We start from the raw sequence: 22,459 nt of genomic DNA, 5'->3' as shown, positions 1-22,459 counted from the left end.
AGATTAAAAAGCATTGGGTTTAAAACTGATCCTTAGGGAACCCCACATTTGATTTAATGGATTCTTGAGGACGATAGATCTATATTTTATCACTTGCCAGCCAGCAGAGTAGTTCAGGAGGTGGTGGGATCTACACAGCGATTCTTTAAAGAAAAACTGAAATAAAGATCAGGACGTTTTTATCTAATGTTCTTTCACCCTGTCATTGAATTGTACTGTACAAATAAACTTACTGTGGTCGGAGGTTGTTTCTCTCCTGGTCATGATTCTCTCCTGGCCACTATATGGCACTGCCAGTCTTGCCACAACCACCTTGATTAAGGGGCAGTGCAACAGGTCCTTTTAAAAGCGGAGGTGTTTGCCCAGCCGGCCTCTTTTCCTTCAATCTCTCTTGGTGGTTGTGGTTTGGCGCAGCTAAGCTCTCGGCTTAGCGTGCTGTCTGCAAGGGGTCGGCTTCCACACAGCACGACTGGCTGCTGAGGTGTGGGAGGCTGGCTGTTCTGTTGGATGTGCTGTACATGGCTAGATGTCCACTGCGGTATGCTGTTTGTCTTTCTTTGTTTGCCTTCTGCTCAACTTCCAGCTGATTCTCTTTGTGCATGTTTTAGATCATCGCACAACTGAGTCGTGGTACTTGTGGCGTTTGTCTGCACGCTTTCCAGGGCTGTGTGCATGCCAACTAAGCAGTATGTATTAATTTGTTTCATGCTCAACGGTGGTATTAATTTTCTAATTAATCTCTGCTGCCTCTTTTAGAGACGGCAGGTTTTGGGCCTGTAAGCTGGACAGACTGCTACCCGAACCTCATCCCACTGCTTGATAGCTGAAACATGGACTAACTAGCCACACAGGCTTGTGGTGTTTAAAATAATTTTTTTGTGCGGTATTAATTTGTTTGTTCATTTAGTTGCATGATTTTTTTTAAATCTTTTGTGGATGTTCTTTAATTTAGTTTGCTCATTTTGTTCCTGAATATGTAGCACTCTGGCCATTGTGTTTTAAACCGTGTTCCCTTTTTTGTTATCGGGTGCTGCGGGCCCGGGGCAGCTGTCCAATTCCTGGTGGTGGTCCACTATCTCCTTTTGGTTGCTGTGTATGCGTGAGTGTGAGTGATAACACTGGTGTTTCGAATGCAAACCCCTTTTTTTCCTTTGTTGGTGATTGGAGCTGCCGCATCCTGAGCCTGCTCCTGTAAGTGATTTCGCCCTTGTTGTGTACCGCTACACTGTCATATTACATTACCTTGCCTCTTCATTACACAGCAAATAGTCCGTAACGAAAAGTGGCTCAAACAATACCACATGGTTGGCAGACAAAATGGCCCCTAAAAGAGAGAGCTGCTCTGGCTGTGACGAACATCTAAAAAATGACATGATCAGAGTTCTAGTTGAAGAGCTTCAACGTTCTAAATGTGTGTTTGAACGTCTCATTTTTAACCAAACATTCAGGTTCAGATCAGTGCTGAAACGTCTCACCAGATTATAACTGGTAATTTACCACCATCTACCACTAATTCAATTCAATTCAATTCAATTTGTAAACTCCTATGTTAGAAGTTTAAGGGCAATACAAATAATTAACAACAGATGTCAAAACACAATGTGAATATGTTCATTTATTAATATGTATGCATAGAACTCTTTTTTAAATAAAACATATTTTCATTTTATGGTGTTTCAAATAGTAAATCTAATGAGTTTCAGTCTGTGTGAACCAGATAAATCACTGCACAACATCTCTTAATGTAAACTCAGGATGGTTCTCATTTATATTCAACAACATGTTGAACAGCCTGAAAATGAGTCACAACTTAAAATAATCTGTGGAGGAAACAACAACAATAAGCAGGTTGGTGTACTTTCTGCACTCGTGCTGTTTTCATCTGATGGTTTTCTGTTTCTGTTCCTCTTCTGTTTGCCATCTTATGACGTTGTGGTTCAAAACTTCATGTTGGGAAATATTATTGTATCATGAACTGTAGAAGACATAATAAAGAACAATGACTCAATTCCAGTTTGCAGACATATGAAATGACATAGTAGAAAAAGGTCATTTTATCAAAATTACTTCATTTTAAACCTCACAACATGCTTGGGTCTGCTAGGTCTGACCGGCATCCTCCCCCACCATCTGAGCCAGCTCACCACCAGGTGGTGATCAGTTGACAGCTCCGCCCCTAACCGTTAAATCAAACCGTTTGAGCACACATTTGCTTAAAAGTGGAGCAAGTGGGCCTCATACACAGGCTATAAGGACACACACTGTACGACTGTTAGTGTTGTGAATTGCGAATTTAGCATAATATGGGACCTTTAAGGCTCTTTTAGTTGTTTCTAAATGTCTTAATGGTCAAGGGCCTTCCTAATTATCTGACCTGCTTTTAAATTATGAGCCCTCATGGACCCTGAGGTCCTCTGGTACCGGCCTTTTAATTATTCCTAAAGTCAGGAGTAAAACTTATGGCGAAGCCTGGTTCCATCATTATGTTCCTCGTCTGTGGAAATACTCAGGGCTGCAGAGACTGTCCATGTTTTAAAAAGAGTCCCAAGAGCTTTTGAGATTAGTTTGTTTACTTTTATTTTTATTTTATTTTTTTACTTTGGTGCTGTATGTAGTCAGTATTCTTTTTAATAAACTCCTTTGTTTGTATTCTTTTTTAAATATTATTCTTGTTGGTTCTATCTGTGGTTAGTTTTTTTCACATTTTTAACTCCAGTGTTTTTCTCCACCACACTAGGGGCTTTTTCTGCTCAGTCTGCAGGGATGTTGCCATGGTGATCGCCCTTGTCTGGGTGGCTGGGAGTCCTGCACTGCAGCCCTATGGCTGTGGTGTGGATCCGAGTCACACTCCAGTGTTGGCGCCCACAGTGGTCATGGGTGGGCTGGTTCCTGGTGTGGATGGATCCCCAAGATATGTTTTCCTCACAGCAGCACGAGACAAGAGGCAGAAACTAGGGGTCATGAATAGGATTATATCTCACAACAAAGTTTTAACAATAGAATTAAAAACAGAATTTACATATTTTGTTTTTTGTATTTATTGAAATAATAAAGTTTTAAAGCACCATTTGTTTCAGGTCAAATGAAAAATGAATGAAAAACCAAAAATGTGATGTTTTTTAAAACTCAATTTATGGTTGATGACGTCAACATGGTGAAAACCTCAAAGCAAGACGAAGTCTATAAAAGTCAGCAGTCGACCGATAAACCAATAAACATTTTAAAAACTGTTACGAGGAAAACAGGAAGAGCAGCTGTCTGGTTGTTCACATGACATAAGGTAAAGTTCAGCTAAAGGAAAATATTGGTTAGAATGAAAAATTAGGATTTGTTAAACTGAAGTTGTGTAATGTTGCTTTTAACACTGATTATTGTGTGAATTTGTATCATAGATTTAATACATTTAGTTTTACAGATACATGACCTGTATTTCACTCCTTCACACAGTCTGATGGAGTTTAATCACCTTTATTTTCCGAGTTCCGAGTTCTTGGTCCTATTTGTATTTATTGTTTTTGCTACTTGTAACTAAACTATGTTTTTCTTTTAGTTTTGTAGCTTTATGAGTCAGAGCTTCTAAACCATGAATGTTCTATCAACACTTCTCTACTTGATCTGGTTAGTTGGTCTCTTTTCATTGTCTGTGCACCTCAGATCTTTGAGCTATCTAGTCTATTTTCTGTCCTGATCTTTTACCCAATGAACAAGCTTGTGCTGAAACATTAATACATTCATCACTGCTGCAATAAACCTCCATGTAGCTTACAAGAACAGTGGTCTGATCTGCATTCTGGCTCTGTTAGATCTCAGCGCTGTTTAAACACCACTGACACCAACATCGTAGTACAGACTTGAATATTTTGTCAGGTTAAATTGTACTGGTTTAGACTGGTTTAAGTCATATTTATATGACTTAATGGAAGATTGATAGATTCTGGTTTGTACATGTTGACATGTGTCTTCCACATGTACCAGAGTGTTTATGTTGTTCCACAGGGGTCTGCACTTGGATCAGTCATATTCTCCTTATATTTGCTACCTGAGGGCTGTATCATCAGGAAACGTCCATCCATTTTCTAAACCTGCTTATTTAAATAAAGTGGTGTGTGTGGGCTGGAGCCTACATCAGGAAACACAACATAAATTTCCACTATTACGCCGATGACACCCAGCTCTACATTTTAATCAAACCTGATTAAATTAAACAGTTACTAAATTTATTAGCTCGTCTTATAAGCATAAAAACCTGGATGATCTGTAATGTTGTACTTCAGAATAAAGTCAAAACCAATTCATTTTTATTGGTGCTGAAAATCTCAGAAAGCCACTATTACCATATAGTTACTCGTGATGGCATTTCCTTAGTTTCTAGTCCTACTGGGAGGAACCTTATAGTCATGTTTGACCAAGATTAGTGTTTTAACCCTCCCTCTATACAGGTCTGTAAAGCGTCTTTACTTAATCTGCAGAACATTGAGAGACCCAGTGGCATTTTGTCTCAAAGTAATGCTGAAAAACTGCTCTATGCATTTATTATCTCTAGGCTGGAAAACTACAGTGGGCATCTTTATTGTGTATATATATATATATATATACATATATATATATATATATATATATATATATATATATATATAATTATTTTGGTTTATTAGCATTGTTGCATTTTATTAAAGGGGCCACTTGACTTCAGATAATACAAAAAAGAAAAATTTCTGCCCATTATTTCTTTGGTCAAACTATAAAAGGGTTAAAATGTAGACGAGAATGTAGAAAAATACTATCACCCCACCAATTACTCTAAAATATCTATCTATCTAGAATATTGAATCTATAGAATCGATGTGTTGTACTCTCATGTCCTGCACTTTCCCCACATCATAAATCCTAATCAATCCCTTCTTTGAGGGGGATTTTGATTTTATTTCATCTTCTGTTTTATTGTGCAGGAGCAAGAAAACCTGAAAGAAGCCACACAGACGAGTGAAGTTAAGCTGTGTCTGAAGAATGAACTCAAAAAAAGATTTAAGAAGAAGAATTTTCAGAAGTGTCTCCACATCATCTCCAGACCTGTGCAGCTCTTTCAGCTTCTCTGACTCAGACTCTGATTCTTATGAATGCAGCAAACAAACATCAGCAAAGAGAGCAGAAAGAGAGGATTCATGTTCCAACAGAGTGACCAGAATGATCAGGAATTCTCAAACCAGGACCGCAAAATGCAGACGTCATTGTTCTTTGAAACTAAATTACACGTTTGTATGCCCCACACCTGCAATCACCAGAAGTCAGAGTGCAAGAAATAGAAAAGAAGAACTTTGCTATCCAGAGGGAGATTCTATATTTCCAGACTCTGCCGCCAGTTCACCATCAAGGAGCAGTAAAGTTGTCCCTTACTGTAATACCAGTAATGTGACGCTTCCTGTCCCTGGTCCCTCTATCATTTCTCACTTCACTATTAACTCTTGTGAAGAATATTCCCCACCAATAACCTTAAATACTTCTTCATTATTATTTAACAATACCTCTCCCCCTGTGGGCAGAAGAGAGGTGAAGACCAGTGTCTTCACTGAAGAACACAAGGTAGAAGATTCATTTGAGTTTCTATCGTTAAAATCTGAAGACTTGACGGAAACTGCAGAATCAGTTTCAGCCATAAAACATCCAGTCACACACACACTGTTAACCCAGTCTGACCACCATATTCAATCTATAGATTCTGGTTTGAATGGAAGAGACTATATTAACTTGTCTCGTTCCCTCAGTTTTCCCTCACTGACTCAGAAAACAAATAACCAAAGTTTAACACAAACTAAAAGTTTACCTGACATGAAGCTGAACAGCAGCTGTGAGGAGTTTACACCTGATTTCATAGATGATGAAAGTGATGAGACCTACAGGTTCCAGGGCTCCAGTCCAGGCCTGTTCCAGTGCACAGTGACCGGCCTGCTGTTCCACATGGAGGGAGAAGGGGAGGTTTGTTACAGGATTGTTACCTGGAACAGGAGGCTGCTCAGCCAACACCATAAGAAACCTGCAGGACCGCTGTTTAACATCAAATGTCTGCAGCAGTCTGTGTGTCAGCTTCATCTCCCACACTGTGAGATCCTCTCCACGGGTGGAGGGCGCTTCTTGTCAGTCGCTCATATCAAGGATGAGGGCATCGAGTTTATCAAGCCTCATGATATAACAGAAACTCATGTGATCATAAACATCACTGGGTTTTCTGGTTTTGGTAACGTCAAGGATGAAGACTCTCCCCCAGACCCGGTTCGAGCCTTGGTTCTGCTCTTCTACAAGCCCCCAGATGACCCTGATCTTGAACACCTCATTAATGTGTTGATGCTTCCAAAAAACGTTTCTCTCAGGGATGTGCTGCGGACCAGGAAGAAATTAGTTGGAGATGAGATGTACATAGAGACATCTCCACACTGTAAACTGCAGCCAAAGCAGGTTTACACTCTGTCCACCGGTCCTGGAGCCGATTCAGTTCTAGTTCAGCCATCAGAGGCAGAATTTGATGAAGAGTCCTACGACAACTACTTCCCATCCTTCCAGGTGACTTATGAAACAGTGATGAAACACATGAAACTGTTTCTGAGGGACAGCAGCTCCAACAGTGTCTGGGAGAGACGAGTTTGTCTTTCCACCTCTGGAGTAAAAACATCCTGTGGATCAACCCGTGTGAATCTGCGTCCACACGAGCAGCTGTTAGAGATACGGAGTAATTTCATCCGTGGTGTATCAGGACCTGTTCTCCAGAGTCTGCTGGACAAACTGCTGGAAAAAAAGGTGATGACTAATTCTGAGAGGGAGGCAGCAGAGGAGATAAAGAGCAGAGGAGAGAAAACTCGATCAGTTCTCGACACCGTGAGGAAGAAAGGTGAAGCTGCCAGTTCAAAGATGGTTGAGTTCCTCTGTGAGGTCGACCCCTTCCTCTGTGAACATCTGGGGTTGATGTGAGGAAAATGAAGAAGTCCTGCAAGAGTTTTTGTGCAGATCCTGAACAAATTATGCACATTTTCCTGCTTTGAACTGCAGCTACTGATGATCTGTCCAGGATGTACCCTGCCTCTCACCTGATAGCAGATATAGACAATAGATGGATGAACTGTTAAATAATTATGTTGCTGCTGTAATCTGGTATAGATCCACAGAGAGCAGAGCACAGTTGTTTTTCCTGCCATGTATTTTCTGTTTATTACTGAATGTGTGAAGTAGTTAATGTGCTTCAGGGAAACTCTGATCTGATCTTTGTGGAATTTACAGCCATCTGCTGGCGGACATGAGGAACTAATAATGGTTCTGGATTCTTTTACTCAACTTACACTATCACTAAAAGTAGATGTTTAAATTTCATATTTTACATGTATGTTTTTAATAACTGTATTTTTTTTTACTAAATTTTGTAATCATACATACTTTCAGTACTACTATGTATTATATTTATATGTATAAGTTGGGCTACAGACAAAGAAAGATAGAAATCTTAATGAAATATACAGAAACAGCGTTGTGGAAGATTCTACAATCAGCTGGTTAACTTTAAATTCGGGGGTCAGGATTGGATAAAATGTTTTTTCCTTTCATAAAAGAATGGATCATTTGTGCCAAACATCAGAGAATTATCACTAAATTAAGAAAAAGTATTGCTCAGTAACAGATTGTAAATAAGCGGTTATTTTTGTAGACTTGCCATTAAAAAGACAAACGTGACTCTTCACAGACAGACATGGCTCCACTGAGAAAAGAAACTCTGCACACAACAGGAAGTGGAAACAGCTGCACTTTCTCAGCAGCTGTACCAGGACATCAGAGACATCTCTTTTCTATCACCAGCCTATAAAAAGAATTTTACTACAACAAAAACTGGTGTACCTAAAACCAGAGAAGAACATCCATCCATACCACCATGAACGATAGAAACTACTCTGGATGACACTGGACCAGCACCTACACAGAAAACCTGTATATTTACACGTGTAAACACACAAAGTCGTTCTGTCCAAAGCGCTGTCATGTGTGGAGATATTTCAGCTCCACAATGATGTGCAGTTTAATGTGTGGGAAGATCACAAACCCCTGAAAACATCTGAGAATCAGTCAGAACACAGAAGCAGAGGCGATGAGGTGATCTAAGGAGGAGGAAGAGGAGAACAGGTGTGAGATAAACGTCACTCTGGAGTCCTTTGGTTCTGTAGGCAGATGCTATCCAGGTACTATCAGGTACTATCCAGGTTTTATCAGTTACTTTCCAGGTATTATCCAGGTACTATCAGGTACTATCCAGGTACTATCAGGTACTATCCAGGTACTATCCAGGTACTATCAGGTACTATCCAGGTACTATCAGGTACTATCCAGGTACTATCCAGGTACTTTCAGGTACTATCCAGGTTTTATCAGTTACTATCCAGGTATTATCCAGGTACTATCAGGTACTATCCAGGTACTATCAGGTACTATCCAGGTACTATCCAGGTACTTTCAGGTACTATCCAGGTACTATCCAGGTACTTTCAGGTACTATCCAGGTACTATCCAGGTACTTTCAGGTACTATCCAGGTACTATCCAGGTACTATCCAGGTACTTTCAGGTACTATCCAGGTACTATCAGGTACTATCCAGGTACTATTAGGTACTATCAGGTACTATCCAGGTACTTTCAGGTACTATCCAGGTACTATCAGTTACCAGGTATTATCAGGTACTATCCAGGTACTATCAGGTACTATCCAGCTACTTTCAGGTACTCTCCAGGTTTTATCAGTTACTATCCAGGTACTATCAGGTACTATCCAGGTATTATCAAGTACCATCAGGTATTATCAGGTACTATCCAGGTACTAACATGTACCATCAGGTACTATCAGGTACTATCCAGGTACTCTCAGGTACTATCCAGGTATAATCAAGTACCATCAGTTACTATCAGGTACTATCCAGCTACTATCGGGTACTATCAGGTACTATCCAGCTACTATCGGGTACTATCCAGGTACTAACATGTACCATCAGGTACTATCAGGTACTATCCGGGTACAGAGGGAGAAAATGTGGAGCTGTTGGGGACGTTTAACTCTGTAACTGATTTTTAGGAAAGTAATTTCCACCTGTCTGCTGGGTTTAAGTTTTTGAGTCAATAATCAAACAGGAGTTCCCTGTTATCTTGAAAACTGAGGCTTCCAGTTTTGTTCAAATGTGCAGTAAAAACATGGTTATGAGTAATGAAATAAGTAAATGCTACTATAAAAAGCTGCATGAGTTCAGCTTGGAGTGATAAGTTAGTGTGAAGATAGTAATATATCCCTGGTATCAGCTGTTATCATTTCCACTGGCCCAGATAAGAGTAAATCATTACATAAACCAGTGGATGTTAAAATATCCACAGTACTGGGAGGTAAATGGTTAAATGAAGATGGATGGACAGACGGACAGATAGACAGATGTCCCTGTGTTATTCAAAACAACAAAGTCTGATGGCCTCATTCCATTCAGTGTAGATGTTACCAAGATGAATCAATGAAAAAAGCACAAGGAGACGAAAACAGGAATAAAGTTTTAACTATATTTATTTCTGGGGCAATAAGGAGGCACTCCCCTTTTTCTCCACTTGGTGTCCTACTCAGAGCTAGTTTACTTAACCTGATTGCACCCGCACACCACACAGGTGGACAATCCGCTTAAATACACGGTGATGGTGCCCAATTAAACCTCAATCGATTTCACATTGAACCACTGCAAATAAGCACTGCATAGGTTTCATGCCAACAAAGGCAGGTGTAAACACTTCTGAGTAGCTACTGACAGGAGGACATAAATCATTTTAGGGGAAGGTGACCATGTGAACAAAAACATACAAAACAAAAAGGTTAAATATTAGTCTGCTGTGTGAAAGAAATTTAGCTTCTTATGGTAATCACTCATATATACTCATAATAATCACATGTACATTCAGTTTTCTTTATTAATTTAATATTGTTAATCTATTCACTTTTACATTTTAATATTGTGTGTTCTCATTCTACAGAACACTGAAGTTACAGTTTTCATTGTGTGTGTGTGTGTGTGTGTGTGTGAGCTCAGACTGACTACTCTTTCAGATTCATGACGTGGGGAAAGATGAGACTGATAGGCAGCTGATAGAATGACAGCCTGATTGGGCGAGAATGGCGCCTCTCAATCTTGTTTGAGAGACTGATTTTCAGCTGGAACCAGGTTGAATAAAAACTGATGCTAAAGATGCAAAGTCAGAGTCTCTCTGGACTTCACGCGAGTCTGGACGACACTCTCAACTTGCAAGTGAAATTGTTTGTATTTTATACATTTCCTGTAATAAATCTTGTAATTACTTTTACTCATTCAGACTTTTGGTAATTTTTCTATAACAATGTCTACAACATCCTCTGTCCTTCCTCACCTGGGAGCAGTTTACCTGACAGACAAAAAACAGTTCAGGTAGGGGTCACATGATTGATCCAGTACATTCACATGATTCTAGCCATGATAGCCTCTTAATCTGTTCATTTCTTTTAATGCATTTTAATCTTTTAATTGCTTTTAGTGTATTTTGGTATTTTAATTTCCTTTAGTGTGTTTTGTTTTTAGATTTTTGGGGGTATATTTCAGATATATTAGTGTATTTTGTTTCTATTTTTATTATGTGCTATATAAATAAAGTGGATTGGTTCACATGTTCCAAACTTCTCGTGGACGTTGAAACAGCCAGTAAAACGACGTCTTTGTTTCTATGTTGGATTCATTCTTCAGTTTGCTTCGAGATCATTTCCACGAACTTTGGGGCAGAAATGAAACATGTTGGTGCTGCTGATGTTTTCATCTTAAAGCCAGAGAAACATTATTCGGAGGTTTGAGTCAGACCAGGACAGGAGGAAGGTCTGCATTCCTCTTCGTGGCTCTTTTGCAGATCCATACAACACAACCAACCAACACAACGACTGACAGACTGAACCACAGTCCAAGACGTCCTCGACTGTCTCCATCCTCGTCCCTCCGACCATCTGTGTGACCTGCAGATCAGAATCAGGTGTATCTGCTGTCAGGTAGGTGATGACTGAAGAAAACAACAGCATCCATTTCTTCTTCACACGTTATCTGCTGCACTCAGACCAGCTGCTTTCTACTCATCAGCACAAACATCTGAGATGTTTCACTCTCTCAACGAGGAACCTGCTTCGTCTCTGATCCAGAGACAAACTCACCTGATGAAGACACCTCCAGATGGATGATGCTGATGGACTCATTGGCTCTGCTCCTGTCGTTTCTTTTCCTGTGGAAGATTCGACACTTATATGTTCCCGTGTCATTAGCCGTCACGTTCTTCACAATCAGAGACGCGTCTCCATCCTTCATCTGTCTGTCCTGAAGATCCACCAAGTTCTTAAAAGATGGATGCTGGATGGTTTGACCGTCTCTGTACATAAGCACGTCATCTGGCTCCCGTCCAGTTCTGATCCACTCTAAGGCAAAGATTTTTACCCCATCTGGAGCTCGACAGGGCAGAGAAACAGTCTGTCCAGGTTCAGCTGTGATGGTTTCCTGTCCTGCAGGAGGAAACACACAGATCACATACAGCAGTATCGGCGTGAGGAGACACCGAACCACACTGGTCTGAACTGGACCAGAGGAAGGACGGAAACACCGGATGTTCGGCCTGATACTTGATATGCAACACATACACACATTTTCTGCAACGTCAAAACTCTGCAGACAAATATTATCTCTCCAGATCTCATTGGACCAGTAAAGGGTGCGTTCGTCCCTGCTCTATAGTCCTTTTATACCTGTGACTGCACACCTGCTCATCCTATAAACACAATCATCAAGTTTCCAGATGTCACCACAGTAGTGGGTCTTATCTGTGGCAATGAGGCCGATCACAGAGATGAAGTCTGCAACTCATCCTGGATTTCAGGAACCGGGATGCACACCTGTACCACTCAGGATAGGAGATCAGGAGGTGGCGCTTCAAGTTTCTGGGGACCCATATCAGCGAAGACTGCACTTCCTCAGGATACTGAGGAAAAACACCTTTCTGCCAGTTTGCTGGAGTCTTTTTTTAAATCACTGTTCAGTAGTGGGCAACACAAAGTGCTTCACATTAAAACATGATGAAAAAAAAACTTTCTTTACCCATCTAGTCCCTTCAGACCACAGTCATGAATCACACACACACACACAAACACACAGCCACATATAAAATGACGTCTCTAAAGCCGCTGTCCTAACCCTCACCAACCACATCGGGTAAACTAAAATAGTTGATCTCTTCACTCCGACTCCACCCTGAACATTCAGCTGCTGACGTCTGCTTCACTCAGAGAAAAATATTTAACCAGCTTAACAACTAAAACTCACCTGAAACAAGAACGAGGCATCCGAGCAACACGACAAAGAACAGAGACTGAGCAGCCATCTTTAAACTCCTTCACAGATCTCACGCTTAGTTTGTTATAAACCTACGAGAATCAACTTAGTTTCCTACCAAGAGTGTAAGTCAACCAGAATTCAATGTAGAATCCAACATTTAAAAAGTAAATTTTTAAGAAAATGTTCAAATGTGTTGTCACTGTCACACTCTCAAGAAGATGTCTTCTGGGTGACGCGTTGGCGACGTCAGAGTTCAAACATAAAGAATAAAACTCAGAAATAAACTAACGAGTGTTGCGTCAAATTCTTCAACATGTAACCCAGAGACAAAATATCTTCAGCATCTTAAGAGGATGTTGTGTTTAAATAAGGAACAGATACTACTTTTAAATAATAAAGTGATCGTTTTCCTGCAGCTGTCAGCAGCAAACAGGAAGCCAGAGAAACAAACGTCAGACCCAAACTGAATAAAATCTTATGAAACGGCTTTAAAGAGGGTTGAGAAAGTTGACTCTGCTTCACACAGAAGACATCGACTACCAGCGGATCCTCCCAGTGAGAGGTTATAATGTGTATTAAGATGTAACTTCTCACACTTCCAGTGACTTTAGTTTAATCTGCAGTCGCTCATTAAAAACAGCAGGAAGCAGAAAAACAAGACTTACCTCTGCAGCAGCTTTCAGGCCGACTTGTCGTCTCAGGTCTACCTGTAGCTCCTCCCGCTCTGTTTATTTTACATAATTCTGATGTTTCATTGGTTGTCATTTTAACACAAACAGGATGCAAAGTACCGTCTGGTTACCCAGCTGTTTTCATAACCACAAGTCTGACTGTGATCTGCACGTCACACACCAACAAGTTTAAAACGCAACAACCTCTCAGAGCAGGAACATAAAAACTCTATAGTGCATCATAGAAATAACTTCACTATACAACAGGCTAAAATATATATATATATATATGTTTACAAAAAAACCTATACACACACACAGATACATACATACACACACATACATAAACACATAAGTACATACACACATACATACATACACACATACATAAACACATACGTACATACACACACATAAATATACACACACACATACATACATACACACATACATACATATACACACATACATACACACATACATATACACACATACATACATATACACACACATACATAAACACATACGTACATACACACATACATATACACACATACATACACACACACACACACACATACATAAACACATACGTACATACACACACATACATATACACACACACATACATACACACATACATACATACACACACACATACATAAACACATACGTACATACACACACATACATATACACACACACACACATACACACATACATACACACACATACATACACACATACACACATACATACACACACACACACATACATAAACACATACGTACATACACACACATACATATACACACACACATACATACACACATACATACATACACACATTCACACACATACACACATACATACACAAACATACATCCAGGTCTGTTTCATGAGTTTATTTTTTAATAATTCTGTTGAAACATGGTTGAAAAACAACGTCTGACTTTCATCGGTTAAATTTCATAGAATTTTTATTTATTATTACTTTTGTCAGATTCAAGTTATTTCTGTGGCCATTGTGAGTTTTACTTTTATTAACCGAAGGGGACCAACACTTTTGTTCACGTGTGTACACACACACACACACACACACACACACACACACACACACACACACGTCTGTATTTACTGTTACGTCTGTTACTGAGATGTTGACCCTTCACTGTCAGCATAAACAGTTTATTACATGCTTAATGCCACACATTCATGATATATCGGTGCAGCACGGACTTCTTCTTGTGAGAGAAAAGGAGCGGATGCTTAAAGCATTTCTTCCCTCAGGCATCATGATTGATGGTTAAATGATGGTTAACATGATGAGCTTGTGGCACTGACACAGTTTATGGGCTGTTTTTACAGACTTGGATCATATTCCACATCTTAACACCTCTGACATCAGAAAGAGCAGACAAAGCAAAAAACAGTGTGTTCAATCCTGGATGTGAAGGAGAAATCTGTCTCCAAGACTTAAATACTTTCTATGAGTTTTTTTTTTATATCATCTACTCTGTTGTTACTCTGGCACAAGTCTAACTGTGCAGCATCTGACATGGTCTTCATCATCATCATCATCTCAGACGTTGCTAGGTTACAAACATCCCAAAGCATTCATGGAAATTTCTGGAGACTTCAACCTTCTCTCTCTGTCTGCTGCACTTCTAATTACCCTACAGTTTATCAACTGTTTCCTACGTGAAAATGAAACGTTATTCTATGAATATCTATTCATCTCCTCTGTCTTTAGGTAAAATCAGACCACTTTATTCAATCACAAAGGTTTAATTGAGATAAAGTTTCTTCTCCCAGGGAGTCCCGGACAAGACTGAGGCATAAACAAATTTCACATCATTTCTCTTAAATCCAATTTAAAATGTGTGTATAACGAAAACAACACAGAGGGCAAAGAAAGGGGAGGGGCCAACCAACCAGCCAATATAATTCTCCAGCATGAAACTATATGAAACAGTGACGGTTTCCTTCAGGGCGGCTCTCACACTGCTCATAAAACTGTGTAAAATCGTTCGTATCTATTCTGGTGTTTAATAATATTTTTTTAAAGTTTGGATCAGGATGTATTTTGTTCCCAAGACTGGAAACAGAGAAACCTCATAGCTTCCTGCATCCAGAGGTGGACCTCATCTGCCCCCTGACCACAGACCTGCCTAACATCCCACATCATGACAGTACCAGAGGGGAGGGCACTGGTTTAACCTTTGAGGACCTACTTTACTGAGCTTTTTGTACTGGGCGGGGGGCTGAAGACGTCCTCATCGGCCAGCTTCATCCATCCCATTCTCGTCTGTCCGTGAGGGATTGTGTGTCGGAGAAGGTGCAGCAGCACCGGAGCACCAGAGAGGACTTCACTAAACCTCAGACCTCCTGTACAGAGTCCTGTCATCTGCAGAAATACTCTGATTACTCTACTATCATGGGGTGTATCAATAACTGATACTGAGTACAAGCAACACGTCTGTTTGTGGTACTTTGTGGAAACAGTTACTTCGTCCTGGATGAGGGTTTTAGGAGGATCTGGACAACAGATACCTGGATATTTCTGCTACCTGATGATATTTAACAAGCGGCTTGCAGGCTGTTGATGACGTTGGTGAGGATTTAATGAGGATGGCGTGGGAAAACCTCACTTTCAGTCCGTTTCCAGCTTACACACTATGTCTTTGTAGAGGTCGTTGCTGGATGAAAGTTCATCAACACTGGTCAGAGCAGCATGGTTTCCCATCGGCACGACGTCAACCGGACCGAGAGTCTGCTCCATCACGTTACTCTGCTGCTCCATCACGTTACTCTGCTCCATCACGTTACTCTGCTCCATCACGTTACTCTGCTCCTACAACAAGAAGACGTAACACTGAGGTTTTCTGCAGCAGTAAAAAACCTCGTCTGAAATCATCCTTTCTGTGTACAGCTGATAAAACACCAGACAATTTCAACTAGTTTTAGTTGAGCTCATTCTAAATAGTTCGACTTAAATGACTGGAATCCATCATACTTGACAGGACGCCTGACAGGGTGTTTGTTTTTCAGGTGGTGTATCACGTTCGTAGTGTTGAACGCAGCTCTGTCCTTTCCACCGCGTGAAATTTGCACACATTACGAGTGGCTGTAGCTCTGCCTTTGTTGTCCAGTTTAAAATAACTCCAAACATTTTTGCTGTACCAATGTGACACGTTTGCCTGCGTTAGCTACTAATATGTGGTCTGAATTCCCCGCCGGCCGTAAATTGTGTGATGTTACGGTGTTGTTTCCGTCTTTGCAGCAATTATATTATAGTGGAACTTGTTAAATTAAAGCTTCTCTTTGTACTTACCAAGTGAACATGGTAATGCTTGTTGCTTCATGAGGTTAAATCCAATCATTTCCACCTGATTCCGATCATTTGAAAATGACGTGATTTGACGTGATTTCCGATCACGTGATCGGATCGGGACATCCCTACATTTAACACGTGATGGTGACGTCTCTTCTGTAGAGCTGTGATCTTTTTACTTGTACATACCTGACAGCGTGTGCGGGTGAACAGTGTCTCTCTGATGTGGACCTCTTGGTGCCGTTTCCTATCGCTGGAAGATTTAAAGGCCTTGTCACACTGGTCACATTTGTAGGGTGTCTCCCCAGTGTGGGTCCGTCTGTGGATTTTTAGGCTGCTTATTTGTCTGTAGGCTTTCCCACACAGGTCGCAGCGATGGGGTTTACTTTCAGAGTGAACGACTTGGTGGGCTTTTAAGTGCGAGTACACCGCGAACGGTTTGCCACAGAGATGGCAGCAGTACACATCCTCTCCAGTGTGGAGGCGGAGGTGCGTTTTTAGGTTTCCTTGCTGGCTGAAGGCTTTTCCACAAAGGTCACAGCGGTACGACTTAATTCCAGAGTGGATGCTTTGATGAGTCATTAAGTTTCCCATCTGATTGAACGTCTTGTCGCACTGACCGCAGCTGTAAGGTTTAAGTCCACTGTGGATGATCCGGTGCCGTTTCAGGTTTTCCATCTGCGTGAAGGCCTTCCCACACTCCTCGCAGCAGTAAGCTTTTTCTCCGGTGTGGATGACTTTGTGTTTTTTTAAGTGGCTCTTCCTGATGAAAGCCTTCCCACAGTCATTACAGGAGTAGGATTTAAGTCGGCTGTGTGTGAGCTGATGTGTGACCAAGGATCCCTTCACGTTGAAAGTCTTCCCACACTCATCACAACTGAACGGCTTTTCTCCACCGTGCATGAGTTTGTGGCTTTTGAGGTAATTTGAGGTACAAAAAGTTTTTCCACACTGATCACAGCTGAGTGATTTTTCTTTGCTTGTTGCGCCATCGCCCCGAAGGCTCTGAGGTCTGTTTTTGCTCTGAAGTTTCTATAGCGACAGAGGAAAATACAGAAAAAGTGAATTATGTACAGAGATATGCAGTAATGATCATCTCTACCTAAATTTTGCAGTATGCATTACTCATTAATGTACGCTGACTGAAAGGATCGGCATAACCCATTCATCTAAGTCTTACTCCAACTTAAGGTGAACAGCTCCACCTAAACTGAAGTATCATCCAGAAAATACCTGATACTAAAACTCTTAATTTAGACTAGTCAATAAAACCATCTCAGAAATGTTAATCAGTGATAGACGCTGGACATCCGTCCAAAAACAGACTACCAGCAGAAACAGGAGGGAACAGCTTCGATAATCAAATAAAAAAAACACCCATTTATTACCATGAACGTTCCTCGAGCTATCAGCATGTGAGAAAAATGTTTTTAAAAATGTGAAGTAGTACGAGTGTAGTACTTAGACTGGGACTTGTATGATCTTCCCAAACTGCTGAAGCATTAATTAAAATAAAACTTTTCTGGATGCGCTTCATCTCCTCAGCGTTTCTCTGCTGGCTTTGGTGACATGAAGCTGTAATAATAAGATGTGCTCGTGTTATTATCTCATACACCAGATGCGAACTGATGTGGGTTTTAACTTATCGAGGTTGATTTCTTAGAGAGCAGCTTTTTTTTCATCTTAAAATGAAATAAAAACACTAACAAGTCATTAAATCTGCACTGTGCAAAATACTGAACCAACTTTAGTTTAAATTTATAAATATGTGAACAAATGTTCATGTGCAGGAAATCCATTTAATTAATGTGAAATTTGTGTAATTTATCCTAAAAGAAACATCAGGATGATGAAAAAGTCATGTGCTGCTTTTCCTCCTGATATTTTATCATCTTTGAAAACTCAGGACGGTTTTGTGTAACACAATATTAAAATTTTACTGATATTTTTCTCACCTTTTTTGAAGAAGGCATTTTGCTTCTGTAGAGGCTGAGCTGAGGCTGAATGACCAGCGACGTTCCTCCTGTCCGATGCTTTTAATCACCTGTAACAGCAGAACTTTATTAGCCCCCCGTAAAGCGTCTGGCATGTTTTTCACACAGAAACAGCTTTACATTCAAACTTTGATTTGTTTAAAGATTCAGTCCTAAACAAAACAAGACATTGCCCTTTTAATATTATATGAATAATAAGAGAAATAAAGAACCCATCCATTAAGGTTTCAGGGTAAATACTGTACACCTTCATCTGCTTGGTGCTCAATGCAAAAATCCAGAGGGAACTAGATGGAGCGGCCAGAAACAAAGAGGTTTTTCAGGACGCTAAGGAGCTAAGAAAATAAAAAAGCTGAATTACTGAACCATCAAACACCACACGGCTGCAGTGGATCTCACAGGAGGGACTAGACGTGGTACAAAGAGATGGACACTCATGGGACATGAGGACATGGAGGGAGAGCGACCTCATTTTGGCCATGACAAATTTAGAAACAATAATAGAGAATGGAGACTTTTTGTATGACTTTAAGCATTTTTATGCTTCTTATTAGACTGTCTGCATGCTCACAGGAGCAAATAAGGATATTTTGAAAGTAACGCTGTGGTTTCCTGTATGATAACAGGCTGCCTAAAAAGCCACTAACTCCATGTTCCTCTTGTATTTGCTGTCATTTAGTATTTACTTCTGAGAGGGAACCATAAAGTCAGCATGAAAACATTTGACAAACTTATTGTTTCTACTAATTTAAAAAGTTGTTTTTAACGTGTTGCAATGCTGGTTTCACTCCACTAGCTTTTAGCTACTATTTTAGCTAGTATATTTTAAAGCTTGCTGTGCTTTACCACCTCCTATTTCTGCTTTTCATTTAGCCAAGAGGAAAAGGAGCAGCTGCAGACCAGAGCTTGCATCCGTGTTTGCATACATACATGCTTCAGATGCTGATCAACACATAGTTGTTCCACAGCAAAAGACAAGAGGCAAGGAGCAGGAAGGCCTGCTGCCTTCATCTAAACCTTCCTTGGGGTAGCTGACGAGCTTGTGAAGGTAATGCAGGACCAGCGTACAAGAACCCACTAACCATTTTTCTAGAGTAATCTTAATTACACTGCTGAATGTAATAAATGCATTTTGTGTATGTTGTGCAGATGTGTCATTTCATATTTTGTCTGTTAAAAGGCGGGTGGGAAAAGAACCACTCCACAAATATGCCAATAAATTTAGTCTAGCTCCGGTCCTCAAGGACAGCTTTACATTACATGCAACCTGCAGGTTTTAGATTTCTCCCTGATCCAACACACCTCATTAAAATTAAGTTGTTGTCCTCAACAGCTTGTCGTTAAGTTCTGTCCAAGCATGTTAACCCAGCAATCTGATTCAGGAAACATCCCAAACCTGCAGGACAGCAGACCTCGAGGACCGACTCTAAACACCCCTTGGATTAAGATGTTGATATAGAAGTTATTTCTTACGCAGACAAAAGAAATTCTCTGTAGTTGTATAAATACAGGAATGTCATGCAAATGTCTACAAAACTAAAACAGCTGGATTCCGGTGAAGATTTAATGTCTACTTTTCTTCAAAATGAAAGGCTGGAAATTCAGAGTGTGCAGTTTAAACTGGGATGAAGTGAGGTTTAAAAAAGGTGATTTAACAGAAGTCACATTGAAGGTGCCCACAGGGAACAGAAGTAGTCGTTACGCTGGAAACTTTTTAAAGTTGTATTTTACTGCATTCAGTCTGTGACTGAATCTAGGCAACCTTCGTCTAAAAAACTTATATTTAAAAAGAAAACAAGTGGAGAGAAATATGCAAAAGGTACAAACATTTAATATAAAAATCCTTGATATACATGCATGTGTATGCAAACCTCCAGTAGCAATAAAAATATTCTATCTGCTCAACACGTACTGCATCAGAGCATCTCGTACATCTCTACATCCTGCGCCGCTGCAGGCTCGGGCGCCGCTGCAGGCTCGGGCGCCGCTGCAGGCTCGGGCGCCGCTGCAGGCTCGGGCGCCGCTGCAGGCTCGGGCGCCGCTGCAGGCTCGGGCGCCGCTGCAGGCTCGGGCGCCGCTCCTAGTCTCCGAGACTTTAATAGCCACAAGTCACTGCACCAAAGTTCCTGGTGTGGGCTGGGAAAAGGTTTCCACGGCTGGCCAACTCCCCCAGTTTGGACAGTCTCAGAACCACTGACTCATTCAAGCTCCCTGGTAGTCCAACAAACAGCCCTTTTCCATCAACAACACCTTGGAGGATAATGGAGTGTGAGTCTTTACGATGGGAATAGTGAGTGTGATAGTTTTGTGGTGCCATGATGGGTATGTGGGAGGTATCAATCGCACCCACACACTGTGGAAGCCCAAGTCTGTCCTCAATGTAGACAGCCATTTCTCTGAATCCCCTTTCAGGAATCAGGATTGTTCTGGCACCAACAATGTCACTGCTGCAGCACAAAACTCCCGAACACATCTGCACACAGTTGGAATACTGACTCCAAAAAGCTGTCCAATATTCTTTAACTCTGAGCCGGTAGCAAGCCTCCACAATGCAACTGCTTCTCTCTTCTTCAGGGGCACACATTCATAAAATCCCACCACCTTGGAGGCTCGGTTGAGCGCAGACCGACGGTTTGCAGCGGTAATATTGTGACTAAGCGCCAACTGAAACACAAACAGACACACATCATGCTTAATTTCAATACTCACTCACCATAACTTAGTGTCACAGCAATGTTTTAAGCGACGTTCTTTGAACAAAGCAGCGTTAGCTACCATAAACTTACCCTCATACGTCGCCGTCTGCCTCGTATCTTCTCGTTTTCGGTGATGCCGCTCGATGGCTTCCCAGACTCTCCTGTGCTTTTCCAGAGTTTCATCCCGCTGCCCGCAGCCTTATCTGGTTCTGTTCTTTTAAATAATTACTCATACAAATCCATAAACCGAGCAACAGGCATAACAGCACCTTGATGTCCTCCATTGTTGTGCCGTGTTTGTGTCGCATACAAATGACATCACGGGCTTTTAAGACGCCTCGCGCCAACGACCCCACCCACATTAGAGAAGGGGTCTACATAATGACAGGAAAGGAGAAAAAAATAAATAAAAATAAAAACCCTTGTGGTAAAAATGAGCCTTTACTTTGACTCCGCAGCAGCTTTGTGTGTTTTTCCTGCGGGGCTCTTCATCTCGGAGCTAAACTCTCCTTTTTGTCTGTATGTAGCCTAGCATGCTAATGTTGTTGTTTACATACTAATAGTTACTCTGACTGAAAATGTCTTTTGTAGAAACTTTCTACGAGTGCGGTTAACGCAGCAAAGGATTTTTGTTTTGAGACAACTTGTAAATGGACGTGTAAACACTTCTACCAGCAAACCAAGTTAATGACAACTAGCTGCTGATTAGCCCCACTGCTCTGCTCGGTGATTTTCTCCAAACACCATCTGCCTCTCACAAATTATTTTTTATCTCGTTAAACAGACTGAACCTCTGAACAGAACTCAAAAGCGGCTTTAAAAATGTGCTAAATAAGATTCTTATCCAGCTCCTACTAACGTTAGATGGGTTGTAAAGTTTCAGCACAAACCTGGTATGATACTGGATAGACGTAAGAAGTCGTCCAGATTATAAACTGCTCCTCAAACATCGTCCATCTCTCGTTCCTTTGGAGGGTCTGTCCTGTTAAGCAGGGGCTAAACAACAAGAATTCTCTTCCACTTGCCCTTTTGCTTTATGTTTTTCTCCTTTTTTTTTCTCGTTTCTTCTTCTGTTGCTCCTACTTCTTCTGTGGTAGCCACACAACGAATTGGCGCATTACCGCCACCTACTGGTTAAAAAAACCTTACATAGTGTCTTCTTAAAACTAATGTGGTTAATGAATAATGAAATTCTGCCTATTACATCTTGAGTTCTGCAAGACATCCATGAAATCCAACTAAACGTCTATTTTAAAAACGTTTACAATCAATTGTCTTATTTTTTCTTCATACTTTTGACAATGCAGTAGAACATATTGCATGGTTAGTTTCCTCCACCTTTGTCACATTTCCCTGTTTTATGTTTTCTTATAAT

The 22,459-nt window shown here is 40.8% G+C and overlaps 3 protein-coding genes across 7 annotated transcripts; 1 reads left to right on the top strand and 2 right to left on the bottom strand.

Moving 5' to 3' along the window:
* Positions 1 to 3,599: 3,599 nt before the first annotated feature.
* LOC121629230 (NACHT, LRR and PYD domains-containing protein 1b allele 2-like) lies at positions 3,600 to 7,688 on the top strand. The gene is made up of 2 exons (XM_041968858.1): positions 3,600 to 3,618; positions 4,950 to 7,688. The coding sequence occupies exon 2, from the start codon at positions 5,008 to 5,010 to the stop codon at positions 6,958 to 6,960; it is 1,953 nt and encodes a 650-aa protein (XP_041824792.1). The 5' UTR covers positions 3,600 to 3,618; positions 4,950 to 5,007; the 3' UTR covers positions 6,961 to 7,688.
* Positions 7,689 to 9,553: 1,865 nt separating this feature from the next.
* On the bottom strand, positions 9,554 to 13,253 carry LOC121629239 (coxsackievirus and adenovirus receptor-like). 3 transcript variants are annotated; one of them, XM_041968877.1, is made up of 3 exons: positions 12,378 to 13,253; positions 11,222 to 11,563; positions 9,554 to 11,029 (listed from the first exon to the last, which is right to left on the bottom strand). In XM_041968877.1, exons 1-3 carry the CDS (start codon positions 12,433 to 12,435, stop codon positions 10,875 to 10,877), a joined length of 555 nt encoding a protein of 184 aa, XP_041824811.1. In that variant the 5' UTR covers positions 12,436 to 13,253; the 3' UTR covers positions 9,554 to 10,874. The 3 variants fall into 3 exon arrangements, with proteins under 3 accessions (XP_041824811.1, XP_041824810.1, XP_041824809.1); XM_041968876.1 differs by having other exon boundaries at positions 13,055 to 13,253; XM_041968875.1 differs by having other exon boundaries at positions 11,222 to 13,253.
* A 765-nt stretch (positions 13,254 to 14,018) lies between these two features.
* On the bottom strand, positions 14,019 to 22,168 carry LOC121629235 (zinc finger protein 239-like). 3 transcript variants are annotated; one of them, XM_041968867.1, is made up of 4 exons: positions 21,975 to 22,168; positions 18,350 to 18,438; positions 16,584 to 17,426; positions 14,022 to 15,914 (listed from the first exon to the last, which is right to left on the bottom strand). In XM_041968867.1, exons 2-4 carry the CDS (start codon positions 18,365 to 18,367, stop codon positions 15,714 to 15,716), a joined length of 1,062 nt encoding a protein of 353 aa, XP_041824801.1. In that variant the 5' UTR covers positions 18,368 to 18,438; positions 21,975 to 22,168; the 3' UTR covers positions 14,022 to 15,713. The 3 variants fall into 3 exon arrangements, with proteins under 3 accessions (XP_041824800.1, XP_041824799.1, XP_041824801.1); XM_041968866.1 differs by lacking the exon at positions 18,350 to 18,438 and having other exon boundaries at positions 14,019 to 15,896; XM_041968865.1 differs by lacking the exon at positions 18,350 to 18,438 and having other exon boundaries at positions 14,021 to 15,914.
* Positions 22,169 to 22,459: the final 291 nt, after the last annotated feature.

Source organism: Melanotaenia boesemani, chromosome 18 (genome assembly GCF_017639745.1).
Source record: "Melanotaenia boesemani isolate fMelBoe1 chromosome 18, fMelBoe1.pri, whole genome shotgun sequence".
NCBI classification, from domain to species: Eukaryota; Metazoa; Chordata; class Actinopteri; order Atheriniformes; family Melanotaeniidae; genus Melanotaenia; species Melanotaenia boesemani.
The sequence above is the reverse complement of the archived record's forward strand: the minus strand, read 5'-3'. Positions and strand labels throughout refer to the sequence as shown.

Excerpts from the sequence above, each read along its gene's own strand:
- LOC121629235 (XM_041968865.1), bottom strand. The coding sequence starts at position 22,034 with ATGTTTGAGGAGCAGTTTATAATCTGGACGACTTCTTACGTCTATCCA. Across the intron at positions 17,427-21,974 it reads TCTATCCAGTATCATACCAG|AAACTTCAGAGCAAAAACAG; the intron begins GTTTGTGCTGAA and ends CTGTCGCTATAG. Across the intron at positions 15,915-16,583 it reads TCACCCGCACACGCTGTCAG|GAGCAGAGTAACGTGATGGA; the intron begins GTATGTACAAGT and ends TTCTTGTTGTAG.
- LOC121629239 (XM_041968875.1), bottom strand. The coding sequence starts at position 11,696 with ATGTGTTGCATATCAAGTATCAGGCCGAACATCCGGTGTTTCCGTCCT. Across the intron at positions 11,030-11,221 it reads TCTGGAGGTGTCTTCATCAG|GTCACACAGATGGTCGGAGG; the intron begins GTGAGTTTGTCT and ends TCTGATCTGCAG.
- LOC121629230 (XM_041968858.1), top strand. The coding sequence starts at position 5,008 with ATGAACTCAAAAAAAGATTTAAGAAGAAGAATTTTCAGAAGTGTCTCC.